This window comes from Apteryx mantelli, chromosome 5, assembly GCF_036417845.1.
Source record: "Apteryx mantelli isolate bAptMan1 chromosome 5, bAptMan1.hap1, whole genome shotgun sequence".
Classification (NCBI taxonomy): domain Eukaryota; kingdom Metazoa; phylum Chordata; class Aves; order Apterygiformes; family Apterygidae; genus Apteryx; species Apteryx mantelli.
This window is the reverse complement of record NC_089982.1, coordinates 77,274,285-77,289,169: the sequence shown is the minus strand read 5'-3', so window position 1 is coordinate 77,289,169 and position 14,885 is coordinate 77,274,285. Positions and strand designations below refer to the sequence as shown.

The 14,885-nt window shown below is 36.7% G+C and overlaps 1 protein-coding gene across 9 annotated transcripts in view; it reads left to right on the top strand.

Annotated features, from left to right (window-relative positions):
* The window catches only part of ADD1 (adducin 1), a 69,483-nt gene extending 54,833 nt beyond the window's left edge, over nt 1-14,650 (top strand). For 4 of the 9 annotated variants that reach the window (XM_067298284.1, XM_067298283.1, XM_067298282.1 and 1 more), the window contains 4 exons: nt 5,838-6,006; nt 6,868-7,242; nt 8,002-8,097; nt 12,131-14,650. In XM_067298284.1, coding sequence (XP_067154385.1) covers nt 5,838-6,006; nt 6,868-7,242; nt 8,002-8,097; nt 12,131-12,483 — 993 coding nt within the window. In that variant the 3' untranslated portion in view covers nt 12,484-14,650. Of the gene's footprint in view, nt 1-5,837; nt 6,007-6,867; nt 7,243-8,001; nt 8,098-8,833; nt 8,869-12,130 lie in introns of those variants that run through there. The other 5 variants (XM_067298290.1, XM_067298288.1, XM_067298287.1 and 2 more) reach the window with 3 other exon arrangements.
* The last annotated feature ends 235 nt before the right edge of the window (nt 14,651-14,885 follow it).

Genomic DNA, 14,885 nt, shown 5'->3' with positions numbered 1-14,885 from the left:
ATACTATTGTTCACCCTTCGTTTACCTCTTCCTTACCCTTGACCGCTTCCCTTTGTTAGCTATTGATTGGCTATAACAGAAAAAAATAGATGGATCTCCAAATTATGTATATGCAATTATACAAGCAGTAAGTTACCCTATAAAAATATCCTTTAAGGATTTTGATTTTATATATTTGTGTGTAAAAAAGCTGTCGAGGAAATATTTTTGATGTGAAGATGCCGATTAGGTTGTGCATGTAGTGGTATTTCTGCGCATGTTTTTAATTTTGAATTATTCTAATTTGAGATCCATTTTGAGCTAGCTTAATCTCAGCCTGATTACATCAGTGTAATTCCAAAGATATCCACATGTTCAGGATGTGTCATACTGACAAACACTGCCAGCTTTTAATCCTACTTTGCTAGATGTCTTGTGTTCCCTTAAAACTTCCTCTAGCTAGAGTTGCTGAGTTGCTGAGCTCAGCAAGAGATGCTGACTAATGCCCCACACATCCAAAATACATTGGCTTTCAAACTGTTAATATAATTGTACTTTTGGCTTATGTATTATACTTTAAATACAGAGTAAATACAGTAGGTATGCTTGTCTGGTTGGCGTGGGAGGGCGAGTGAAGTCCCTTGAGGCTGAGTAAAGAGGAACAGCTTCCATATTGGAAACAATCTGTCCTTGGTTGTCTGTGTTCCCAAGTTTGTTAGGAGTTTGTTAGAGGTGACGTAACGTGCAAAAGCACAGGCTGTAGATACGCATCAGGGTCTCTTTTCTGCTTCAGAATTTTTCTCTGGCAGTTTTTAAGATCTTCATCTAGGTCGTGCCTAAAATCTCATTATCAGAATAGCTTTCCCATCAAAAAGTAGAATAATTTGAATTACATTATAGTTGCAAATCTTGTGACTTTATAATATTTTCTGGGGTAATCAACCAATTTGTATTATAGTCTTTATCATACTCAGAATTTGATAAAAGTATTTCAGATTATGATTTCTTATCCATATCTGAAAAGAAAAATCATAACATGCTCTTTCCAGATTTAAGATTTAAAAAAAAAAAAAAAAAAAGCAAATTCCTCAAAGCAGTGCCTGCCCTTCGTTCTAGTAGCTTCTTTGTTTAATAGTACCTTCCAAGCAAAAAGTGACTTTTATGGTAGGCATCCATCGGTTATGGTAACACAGGCAGTTTCCTTCACCAGTGATGTGCAAGGTATCTTTTAAGTATTCTTTTTGAATAATTGCATCATCCTTCTATGAAATTACTCAAATATTTTACAAGGATTTTTAAAGACAACAACGAGCCAACAAAAAAGGTCAGTTGGCTACATGATTTTGCTAGTAATGCAATATTAGAGTTTAGATGTCTAAATGATGCATTCCCTCTTTGGTGTTGTGAAAGTGTTTTCCTCCTGAAATACTGTGTAAAATTAGATCATTCAGAATGTCAGCTAGAGTAGGAGTAGCCAATTTCATGATCATTATTATCTTAAATGTTGTGACCTGAATACTTAATGAAGAGTTTTTTGTTGCAAAAAACGCCAGAGAAGTTTTTCAGAAAGATTATGCTGAAAATCAGTCCCATATTTCTTATAGTTCCTGTTCCATAATCTTATGACACCCAAATAAATCTCACAGTAAATGCAGCTTTAAGAAAGAAACCTATACATCAAGGTCTTACAAACATTTAGGTACCGGATAATTAGAAATTAGAATTTGAAAAATTATTAGGTGCTCATTTACATTTAATGAAATGTTCCATCTCTGATTGCAATAAGACTTAAAAGTATATTATGCTTAACACTGAAATCTGTATCAACTACTAACGCACACTATTTTAAGGTGAAAAAATTCCTACGTTGTGTACAGTATGCATGTAATGCTTTGAGTCTTGTCTGCCTACAGCTGCATCAGTAAATACTCCATTTTGCCTCGTCATTTGCTTTGTCAGTGCCCTGAGAAGTCCTGGCCACGTTGCAATACAACCTCCTTGCGCGTCATATTTTATTAATGTGACAGACTTGGTTAACTAAGCTTCTGCTGCAGTCTTGGCTGAACAAGAGAGAACTTCGGTTATTCTTGCCACTGATATTCTGCAATCCAATAAAATTCACATGAATTTTAAACAGGAGAATTTTAAGTACAAGGGAACAGCCTATTTCTTGTCTTTTCTTTTAAAATGAAAATTCTGTGGCTTAACGAATAGCCTCTCTGTTCTGGCTCCAGAGGTGGCACTGCATTTTAATGGGGATTCCAAGTTGAAAAGTGCTTTAAGGATCTTGGGTTTTTTTGGATACATTACACTACATTAATGTCGCATGGTATTAAGAATGATTGTTAACTTTAAGGTTGGTCAGTTACTATGAATGTACTGTTTGATTAATGGAAAAATTGGCAGGTATAAGGTGCCAGTGTTGCTCATCCCTATCCCTGAGAATAAGATGAAGTACTTGCCTATTAAATGTTGGTCACCTTGTATTTCTCAGCTTTTCTTTGAAAGCAAGATATGGCAGAAAAGTTGCAAAATGACTTGATAGTCTAGAATTTTCATGTAAGATACGTGAAGTCCCAAGTTTAGTATGAACGTGTATCATTAGCCCTAACTGAGCTTCCCTTTGTTTCAGTCTTTCTGGGACAAACTTCTTGGGAGTGAAAATACATTCAGTTTATAGATGTAATTTATCCACTATTTCTTACTGTGGAGAAAACGCTGATGATATTCAGGTGTTTACGCAGGCAGTCAGACCTCTAATAGGCATCTGAATGATACCAGCATCGTCGTCATCCAGCTGAAATCCCTCGAATGTTAGCTTTCTGCATGTTAATCCGTGTCACGCTGTTTGCTGGAACAGAGTGCCAGGCTGGTCTGTGGGAATTATTCCCTCTCAACTGGCTCTCTAATACCGAAAGCAACTCCAGACCAATTCTCCTCTTCAGTTTTCCCTTCAGCGCTCTTAGGAATCCCCAAACTGCATGGCCAGTTTGATTAGCTCTACAACATCTGTATATTTCAGTTTCCAGCTTAGTGATCTAAAATATGTCCTGTCCTTTGAGTCCTTTATATTCCCTTTCCTTCTGTCCCATATCACTCTCTGTTTTCGGTTGTATATTTTTATTAAAATTCTGTGAAGGCTGCTCTGTGGCCTGTTCTGTTAAGTAACACATCTCTCTCTTTGGTTTCATATAAGTTAGAATAATCACGTTGCAGAATTTATTAAATTAATTAAAACTTTTATTTGTTTTCCCTCAGAATTTGTCCCTCCACCATCATAATTTTTCACTGATGGTCTTTGAACTGCTTCCATATTACTGATACTGACCAAAACTGGCTGTGTTATTCTGGAAGCAGCTTTAGCAGATCAGAAGTTTGCCTTTCTTGACTGTCATGTAATTCTTCTGCTTTTACAGTCCGAAAACACAAGCGTGTTTATTTGTCATATATAATCTGCTTTCTGTTGTTGCCTGTGATCTTTCTCAACATTATTTCTCTTGAGTCAAAGATATTCAGCTGGTATAAAGTCTGTTTAAAATTCTGTGCATCATTACGTTCATATATATATAAAAAAAATTTTTTCCCTGGTTGATGAATCTTGATTTCATATTCAACTTTTCAGGTTCTTTTGTGTTATTTTCCTGTCTTTGGCATTGAATTTCTTAAGTAAGTGATAAACTTGAAGTGCTGCTTTTACTTCCCAGTAGTTACCGAAGGTGTTCTCTTAAGAAAAAGCACTCCTAATGCCAATGTACTAGTCATCTTGCTGCAAACGGCGTGCCTTGCTGTTTGTTGCTACTGCTTAATAGGCATTCAGTAAAACTTGATTTCACGTGAAAGTTGTTCTACCCAGTCATTTTGGATTTAGCTTGCAGACAAGTTTCTAAGACTCCTGAACGTTTCAGGGACACCAACATGCGTTGTTCTTCTCTGTTGATTTTTATAATTCTGGAATACTTTGTCTATATATTTGCCTATATACTTAGTAAATCCCTGTTACTTATGGCCGGTGTTTCAGTTAAAAACTACCTATTTAATTTGGAGGGGAGGCAGAAACAGAGAGACATCTAAAATTGCAATGGGTGCCAATTTCTGCCATCATTAAAAGCTGGGGCCTGTAGTTTTGGGAGGGAGGGTGTTACATTTGTTTACAAAAACAAATATAATTGGTATAAAGGCGCGTGTTTTTTAGCTTCTTTTAACGTATGATTCTGTAAGAAAAGCTGTAACTATCAAATTTGAAGTTTTCTAGTATTAGGACAGCTGGTGCTTAGTGAAAATAGTTGAGAACAGGCTTTTGATGTGTACTGACAGTCTGCATCTCAGATGAGAGTTCCTCTTATTTTAGGGAGAAGCAGAGACAGTTTATAATGTTTTCTAAATGTTTCTCTTCAGGATCTTACAGCGGAGAGTTGTGGTAGTGCTGCTTGTTCTCCTGTACTTCTGGCTGACGCTAGCTTCCTGAATAGAAGCACGGATTCTAACAGCCAGCTGTTTTTATCTCTCTGGATTTCTCCATACCAATGCAGATTTCTGGGGAGATCTTGTGAGACTTTAAGAGATATCTGACTGCTCTTTGCCTCATTCCACCTAGACATTCTCGTCTGGCACCTTTTTGGTGCTGACGGTTTGCCCTAAGCAGCTCTTCGCATCCAAAACAACACTTGGTCTTGTTTCGTTTTCAGTTCTGTAGTGAAGATCTCTTGCTTGTCCATCAAGCGTGGACAGGGAGTGCAGTGCTTGGCTGTTCATTCAGGTTCTGTTGATTCTTAAACTCTTCACATTTTTATGCTTTCTTTAAAATATTGATACAAATGTGAAAATGATTTAGGCCAAACAATATCCCATACTACTACGGTAATGAAATCCAGTGACCCTCTTTTTGACAATGAAGACGATTCAGGAGTCTCAGGGATAAGGCACAGATCACACACACCAGGCATTTTCAAACTCAGGTCAGTGGTGTCCTGAATATCAGATGAGAAGACAAATTCTTAGACGAGTCACCTGAAAGACGTGACAGCTATTCAGTCAACTAATCTTTTGTATCTGAGATGATGTGAAGCCAGTGGCTTTAGCCTTCACTATACACTTAAAGAAGAAAAACTAAAACCATTTACCATTAGAAAGAGAATCTCTGATGCAGCTGTTTTTGTCCCTCAGGACTTTCTGTATTTAGAATTGCTAATACTTTATTTGTTTAAATTTTTATCCAGCTTGTATGACAAATGTTATAGAAATAAACATGCTAACTTGTAATAAGATTATGTTAACCTTTATTACTTAAAAATAGCTTATAGTAAACAGTTAATCTGGTGTACACAGAATACGCACAAGGTGGCTTTTACTATAATATCTGTTAGATATTATATAAAAGCTACCAGAAATGGCTTTTCCCTTATTCAGATTGTATTTGAACCTATAAGCATTGGCTGCCAGTCCTGTTAATTTCTACAGGAATCCTGCGCACACACTGCTGTGCAACTGGGCCTAGTATCCTGTTTCTCCTGCGGGAAGTAAAGAAACTTGATACTTCTGTGACTTCAGATACAACTGAGCTAAACTGTTTGGCTGCTGTTTGATTTGCTGCTTAATGGTGGATATTGCCTAGTGAAAACACTGATGTCTCTGTGAGAATAATTGATGAGACCTGCTTTCTCCTTAATATTAACCTGTTGTAAACTACTTTTTTTAATTCTGAAATAGAGAATTTTATTCTTTAAACCTAAAAGAAAATAAATATAGCATTTTTCAAATGATCTTTTGTTTTGTTTTTGGCTGCTTTGTAACTTCTGTACTTTCCAGGGTTCTGCAAGTTACTGCTGGATTGCAGATGTATCTTAATTGTTTTTTGTCAGGGAGAACTGGTGACTGCGTCAAAGGCCATAATTGAGAAGGAGTATCAACCACGAGTCATAGTGAGCACAACAGGACCAAATCCCTTCAATAAACTCACTGATCGAGAACTGGAAGAGTATCGCAAAGAAGTAGAAAGAAAGCAGAAGGGGCCAGAAGGTGGGCCAGAAGGTTAGTTTGCCTGTGCGTTCTTTTCTGCAACTGGATATAATAACAGCAACCTTTATTACTAATTTGGCTTGTGGGTTACCTGCTGAGGTCATGAAAAAGTTATTCAGCTTCTGTGTTTCAATTTTTTCCAGTGTAAATTATGAACTTAGAAAGCATATTGATCACAGGAAGTGCAATTTGAGTGTTATGAGGTATTCTGTAAAATGTGTAGATTTTATTTGAAGAATTTTCTTAGTAGCCAAAAGGGGGTGTTTAATATGGCCAGTTATTGCTGCTGCTAAGTTCTAGAAATCTTGAAACTTTACTCATTGAAATTTTCAGGTACTGTAAAGTACTGCAGGTTGTTCTGCTTTGTTTCCCTTCGCACTGGAGATAGGCTACAGTGAGAGAATGATGTTGCTTTTTTGCAGCAAAACTGCAGTTTCTAACTTGCTGAAATTTGTAGACTTGAGAAATCTGAATTGGGAAGATGCAGAACAAAACTTGATTGCTGCTTGGAGGTGGCACACCTTGAGGACTCCCCAGCGACACAGATGATAAAATTCTGAATCATGCTGTAAAAAGAAATCATTGCTGCATCTGAAGTAGTTACCCTGTTTTACTTATTTTTAAGCTTTATGGGATTCTACTTATGACATTTCCACTAATCTGTTATGGTTTGAATCTGAATGATGCAGGAACTGTTGTGCAGTGTGTGCTCCCTGCTTCAGCTTTTGGATACCACAGTGTAGGAGTCATTGTAGATCATGTATTTTCAGTTACACGAGTATTGGACCGTTTGGGGGACTGGGATGCTGTGCTGTTGTGCCTGTATAACTGCATACCTTTATTCTCTCAGTAACATTGCTACGTCCTTCTTAGATAAGATTTCAAAAAATGGAGAGACTGTGTTACTGAGACAGACACCAGCTGGGGAACAGAGTACTTTGCTTAGAAATCAGAACATCAGTGAGCAAAATACTTCAGATAAAAAATCTCTGGATTTGAAAGGCAGATCAAAAACCTTTCAAGGAGCAGATACGAAGACTGTACAGGATCGTGAAGTATCATCACTGTCTAAATCTTTAGATAACGCTCAGTTTGCTGCTGCATGGGTTTCTTGTCAGACCACGCAGCAAGTCATCACACATCTTAACCAAGAAGAGCCAGATGTGCAGAAGTCATCTCATAAGGAATTTCATACTGCAGTGATCAAAGCATTAAGGTCTAATCCTGACCTTTTGGCTGAGGCCTCAGGTATTATGAATATGGTATAGTTGTGCTTGCAATCTAAGGAACAAAATCTTTATCTACCCCATTTGGAGATTCTGTCAGTTGACTCCGTTATCTATGGGACTGATTTCACTTTTTAATTGTTCAGGTGAACTGTATGGAACAATGTTTTAGTATTGTTCCTGATACAAAGTGTACTCTGTTAATGTTTTCTTTTGGCTATAGGGCTGTTAAAACCTGGAAGCAAGGGGGATCCTCCTTACTAATAATAAATGTGCAAACCACTGCAAAATCTGTTTTGAATCATTTAATTATTGCATGTTTTTCTGATTATCTATGCAGTCTTTCGTTCTTTTCTTTTGGTATGCGATTTTGTTTCCTCTGAGATTCAGCAAACAATTCAAAGCAAGCAAAAGAACATTGTTTTGTGCAAGTCTGATAGCATTTTTGACGATATATTTGCTTATATTTTCCTTATTTTTTTCTAACAGGTCCTCAAACAGTCTGCCATACTAGTTCATAAACAATTATGTTTTGGGCCCTTACATGGGGGGGGGGGGGTTGGGCAAAAGACACAAAAACAAAGCCAGACTTGACCAGTTTTGTTAATATCAAATTAACACTTATTTTTCTTTTGCTTGTTTTAGCATTATTGAATATCCTAGCAGAATTTTGATTCAGAAAAATGTATTCATGGGGCGGGGGGGTGAGAATGACACTTGTCTTACCACATGCTGAAACTTTTTTCTTTTTTTTTTAACTCCTGTTGTTCTCCACCTGCAGAACCTTCAGAAGATGGCAGACAACAGAAAGAGAGAAGTCCCCCTGATCCCACTTCAGCTCGCACTCCTCCCAGTACACCGATTAAAGTAGAGGAAGGTATGTTATTTTCATTTGGGGGCCAGGGGAAACCAGTAACTGCATCATTAGCGACTGACGCATGAAAATATAAGAACTAGTATCTAATAAAGGTAAATTCTTTTTCTTGTGTTTTACTTCTATAAACTCTGTGTGTAATAGGAGTTATGTTTACAATAATAAAGAAGTGTGTATTAACATAAAGACAAGTTATCACCACTTCCCGATTGCCTTGTCATGTCTTGGTCTTTCTCAGCTGAATACCCCTTTGTGCATTTTCTGCAAGAGAGAATTGCTCTTATGAAATGAAATAACGTCTGATGATGAACCAGACATGAATTAGATGGTTTTGTAAATCTCCTTTGCTGACTGCATATTTCTTAAGCATTATTGTACTTGGATTACACCTCAGTAAATATTTTTCCAACTCAATTTGAATCTTAGTTTTATTAGTCACTAACCTTATGTAGTAATTCTAACTAAAATGAGAGCAGGGCTGGGAAAGTCTGCAATTGCCTCAAAACAACAACAACAAAGATAAGTTTTGAACAGGTGTAATCTAATTTTTGTCTTGTTTCCTTTACCTTGTACATTGGATATATCACTTGTCTGTTAAAGTCTTCCATTCACTACTTCATCTCATTCTGTCTTCTATAAGAATGGTTGCAACCATTCTTCTGATTTAACACAATGGCTGTGATGAATGCATAGATTCTCTACTTGTGCTTTTTTCTTCTTGTGGCTGCGTTACAAACAGGAGATGGATATGCTAAAGAGTACCTGTTACCATAGTAAGTATCATTCCATACTCTGACCTGCTTACGTGCTTTGCTTCGCTCTTGCATTTTTGTTTACTAAGTTTTTTTGTTGTTTTTTTGTTTTGCATTTAAAGCAGGCTCTTTTCAGTTGAGACACTGATTTCTTTAGTTGTTGATTTCCTGAAATTCTAGTTAGTCATAGAGATTTACATTAAAATGCACTCTCCTTTTACGAGAGACTGTCAAAGTGACATTGTGCGTCTCCATATTTGTGTCTCTGACTCCTCATAGTTTAAAAAGGAATAGTCTGGATTTGTCTTGCAGACATAGCTAAAACAGTTTTGGGAGTTACTGCTGCAACAGTTTGCTGCTGCCTGCACAACTTAGACCTGGTAATGAAACGTTACAGAGTTCCTAATCTATTTCAGTGCAGAAGTGTTACCCCGGTGTGTTAAACTAATCCAGCTGACTTCTGTGCCAAAGTGGGGATGGAACTACTCATGTTATATGTTTTTATATATATATATATATATATATATATATATATATATAAAAACATATATGTCAGCTGCAGGGGAATTCAAATTTCAACTGAGGAATAACAGTAAGTAGTTGGTGGCAGGAACTTCTACAGCTGCTTCAGCTAGATCTGCAGGGCTACATCAGATTATACTCTTAAGTAATCTGTTTGGCTCCCTCCATTTTTATGTCCTGTTCTATCCGAAAGTCAGTGTTTTGTATTTGTCTTAGATATGAAAGTCAAAACTACGTCCTAGACAACTGTGACATTACTAATAAGTTTCTAAATTCTCTTAAATTGAAAATTCAGATAATTGTGTTCTCCGAGCTCTTCTAGTTGTGTAAGTTTTTCAGGACAAACATATGAAGTTTATTTTATACGCTAGAGTAACTGGGAGTTAATGGCATGACAGCTTTTACTGGCAGGAATTCTGTTGAATGATGGTGTTCTCTGTATAGAGTCACCTCTCAAGTTTTTGCTATTTTAGTGTAGCTGAAATCAGGAAAGTGTTTTGTGTTAACTCAGTTATAGCATAGCTTGTATGCGTGCGTCTACATTTGTTTGTGTTGGGAAAAAAAAATACTTTATTTTCATAAATAATGTGAATTGTAAATACAAGCATCACTGATATTTTCAAAACTCTCTTATGCCACAGTGGATGTATATAAAGGGAAAGCGTGGATGTAGACATACTTATTGTACCAAAACCTTTTGAAACTTTGAGGTATTGTTGAGTTCTTACATTGTACATAGGTTGTGCAGCAAGATATATTTTGAAACCTTCCTGGCTAGGTTACTGGAATCCCTCAAGCAAAATAGTAAGCCTCTCACATATTGAATGTTTTCTTTATCTAATGTGGAGTTTGTAGAGCTTCCCAATTCGGGTGCAGTGTTATCTGTAGTGAGCTAAGTAAGCTGTTTGTTTCACTCCAGGTTAGTTTTAATCTGTTTCGTAAAGGTGATGGTTATTCTACAAACTGGAAAGGATAGCGGTTCTAGATAAATGAGTTAATAAAATACTTTATGTAATTCTTAGGCCAGCTGGCAAATGCTATTTAAATTCCAGTAGCTTCCTATTCTTTAATTTTAAGAATTTTCAATTCCCCCATTTTAACCTTTGTTTAAAAGAAGCGGGAAAAAAAATCAAAACTGATAAACAAATATGGTGCCTGTTCTTAAACATCACACCAGTTAATGCTTTCAGTTAATTCCTGAAGAAGCGAAACTTAAAAAAGCAGTAGTGAAGAATTGTAGGAGATGCTTCTTACAAATCACGTACGTGCATCTGTGTGTGTTACTACATACACGGGTTAAACTAGAGCTTCAGGAGACAGCTTGTAGCGTACGTAATTGCATTCTCTTTTACTCTGTTTTAAATTCTGTCTGCATTTTAACTTTTAAACTTCTAACTTGTGCATTCTGAGTGTTTGGCGCTGAATACTAGCGTGTTTGCTTATTTAACATACTAGAAGTTCATAGTGCTCCAAGCAAAATATGTTAGTTTCCTAGCAGATATTCACCGAACAGTCCTGTAAGATATATTAGAAGTTTATTAATCCCATCTGGCAGAAACTAAAAGGACGCTAAATGTCTTTTCCATAGGAAAAATGGGAATGTATCAAGCATTTTCTGTAAATTCTTGTGAAACCTTCAGTGTTCTTGAAGTTGACATAAATGCTGCCCAACTCGCTCTAACAAGTTTTTAGCTTTAAAAAGAAAAAGATGTTGCCTCTCTTCTGTGCCTTACAAATGAGTATGGCCTGGATTTTGTTCTAGATTCCGCCTTCTGTAACAGCAACAGAAATGTATTTGACACAGCTAACAGGGTATTTCTAACTTCAGTGCAGTGATGAAAAACAAGGAATTTTTTAAAAGTGCTTGTTAACTACATACGAACCCAGAAAAGCTTTAAACAGAACATCTCTAAAGTTTAGGGGTGAATGGGAAAAGTGTTACAATTCAGAGAGTAGTGGTAAAGTTCACCTCTGGACAAAAAGCCATCGCAAGATTTCTTTGCCTTAGTGACCCTCCTTATACAGGGGTAAGTGTTGGTGTTAGACATTGCATATGTTTTTAAAAAAACAAACAAAAGATTAAAAACCAAAACTTACTGAATAACCTGCTGAGCTCATTTAATTTGATAAACTACATGTATGGATTCTTCTAAGTAAAATCTTATATTCTCGTGTATCTTGCAAAATGAAGTGAAGCCTTTGTGATAGGAAATCATATTCTGAAGCTACCTCTGTTAGATCTCATGGAGGAACGTAATGAATCCAAATATTGCAATTAAAATCGGCAGGCCAACAGCCTGGAAATTAATGGATTTCCGTATCTCAGATCACTACAAACCAGCAATCAGTTTTACCCACCAAGTTAGGAAAAATGCTGAATTTATTGCCATTCTCTTCAATGCTAACAAAAACTAAGTTTAATTCCTTTTTACTGTACTAAAACCTCATGTTATTTGCAAATGTTACAGCTAAAACATGAGAAAAGTCTAAATAGTGATTTTATTCCTGGTTTACACCCACACGATCAAATTCAGCCATATCTGTTCTGTGGTAAGAAGCTTAAAAACAAACAAAATTCTGGAATATCCTGTTTATATCTCTGTGCCCAAAGCGAGAGGAGAACAGACCTATTCCAAAGGCTTTATGCAAAGTAAATATATTAGTTTTTTTTATACAGAGCACTCACCATCAACTTGCTTCGCTTGCTTTGTTCCAGGGACACATACATAAACTAACTGTGCCATTATCTATCCATCCATTAGAGACACAGCAGGACCAGACCTACAAAGATGACAGTGATGCTGCAACTTTCAAGCAAACCCTCCCAGATCTCACCCCTGATGAGCCTTCAGAAGCACTCGGCTTCCCTCCCGTGGGAAAGGAGGAAGGGAGATGTGATGAGGATCTGCCCAAAAGCCAAACTGAATCACCTGCAGTGGGAAATAAAGAACCCCAGTCCCAACCCACTGAAGAGCCGGTAACGCCAACAGCTGAGGAAGGGACAGCAGCTGATGCAGGTAGTGATGAATCTCCGGGAAAGTCCCCATCGAAAAAGAAAAAGAAGTTTCGCACTCCTTCCTTCCTGAAGAAGAGCAAAAAGAAGAGTGACTCCTAAAGGCTAAACACACTGCAGAAACACTGTCATATTTTAAAATTCATTAACCACTAGAATGTACCAGATTGTACTGAGTGTTTTGTCTTATTATGTAAATGAATGCAACAAGTAATCCAACCAGCCCCTCAAGTTATGGCTTGATTGTTTAAGATTATAACCAGAAATCAATGTGCAAAAAGGTGCTAATCCTGTGTTTTCAGCAGCTACCACTGATCTGATCCCCACTTTGTAAACAATTGTAAACAAATGACTTCCATGTAGAATGCATTGGATCACTATCTTTAATTAAAAACCCACACTGCTTTAGGTAAGAATAAAAATATTTTTCACAGTTAAAAATACAACACAAACTGCTTACCACAAGAAGTGTTCTTTTTCAGTGTTCTGTCAGTCACTATTGAATATTGAATTTCTGAGAGGATGCTTTTGCAGTGGTGTTTGCAGGGAGTGTATTCTTGATCTGAGATGTAAGCTTCTGCAAACTTGTGCTTACAGATCATGTTATAGTAAAGCTTTGAGACTATCCACGCTTTACCTTCCTCTCTCTCCCCCCTTTCTATTGTAACAAAATGAAAATGTTTTTTCACTTTGTTTTATTTTATGTTATAGCTGGCACTTGAAATTAACTTTGTCTGGGAGGACTGATAGCGATGGTGTGTTCTGCTCATCTCATGCATTGAAAGAGCCTGTGGTTTTTTGTTTTTTTTTTTTTTTCTAGTAAACGCAGTTTAAGGGAAATCTGTCTTACAACCTTGCCTCCCTGAAAATCCGTCACAGGTTAATTTGGCTGTTAGAAAAGGTTAAAAAGTAACTGTATTAAAGTATTTCAGAAGCTTTTCAGTTGGTGAGGTAAAGCATGGGCAGTTGCCTTAGGGCCTTAGCACGCGTTTCACCCTTTTCTTAAGATCCCTTGGGTACATATACAAACCTTTTGCATATAAACCCTTTTTGCAGCCTTTTGTGTTTATTCCTTCCTATGATAAAAGTTTAAATGTATTACACTGAATATTTAACACTTTTTTTAAATGAATTGTTTTCATTTACAAAAACTGGTATTTCTTGATTTTGTTGCTAGCAGTGAAGTACTAAAATCCCAACTAAACTTTAAGATGTATTTCCAGAGTTTGCTATAAGTGTGTGTTTAACATGTAGCATGGTAAAGAAAATCGCTTTCACCACTGAATTGGCCATTTTCCAGTTATTGCCATGCTTTTGTCTATCACTAATCATTAAAGTAGTTTCAAGATCAGATAGGTAAAGCCTGCAAGAATTCTCCAAAAACCATAAATAACTCATCCCAGTCAAAGGTGGAGAAAGTTCTTTACCGTTTCAGATTTCAAGTATCACGCATTTCTGGTTGTAACAGCAGAAAACATTAAAAATTCCTGTATGGGAGAGGGAAACACTTTTGGCTCACAATAAGTGTCTCTAACAAGACAGAATATGGATGTAACCTTTTAGGACAATATTAAACATTGCAATTGGTAAAACAGCAGAAAACTAATGCCTTACACTTCATGCAGTGGAAAGCATCGACTAACAGAAGGGTTCAGCAGTTGGATGGATTAGGAAGGCCTACATTAGGCCTCAGACGTATTGATACCTTGGACTGGTTTCTGACAGTGAAGGGGAAAGAGCTGAAAGGACAGTTAGAGCTGTAGGGCTTCAAATGAGAAAAGAGGTTTCGAGGTAGTAATTAATTAATACCATGAGAACTTCACCTGTTTTGGAATGGGTAGAGGTAGGTGGAACTAGAAGCAGCAGTTAAACCACTGTCTAAGAGAGACCCCTAAACAGTAATGTTTAGTAAGGACTGCATGGCACTAATGGCTTTGAGCTTGTATTTTAACCTTGTATGTCCTCTGTACACTAGGAAGCATACAATACTTATTTTGCTAAATTGTGTTTTATTGCCAGGGTCGTAATTAAATTACTAATTGCTATATGTTTCAGTTCATTAATGGAATCCTTCCATTTATCTTGACCACATATGCAATGATTTTTAATTTCTAATTTTGTAGTTTGTTCTTTCATATTGTAATACAAAGAATTAAAAATGTAGTTATGTATGGTATGGTTACACACTTTGGGCAAAATCAAGTCCTGTATTTTTCTTTCTTTCTTGTATCGTTAAGTTCTACTCACAAATAAAACTCTTTAAAAAAGGTCTTTTTCCCCTCTGCTTTCAAAACTCATGTACAGTTTTATTCTACAGGTGTAGCCCTGAACTTTGACTTAGCTCCATTTGCTTTTAATGAATGATCAATTAATGTATGGATTGATTAATGATTAATTCTGTGTAGTCTTGCTAAGTAAGTAAAATCAATTGGTCGTTGTTGGGCTTTCTTCCTAGAGCATCCCCCCGAGCAACAGGCAGAACCCAGCCATTGAAAAGCAGGAGC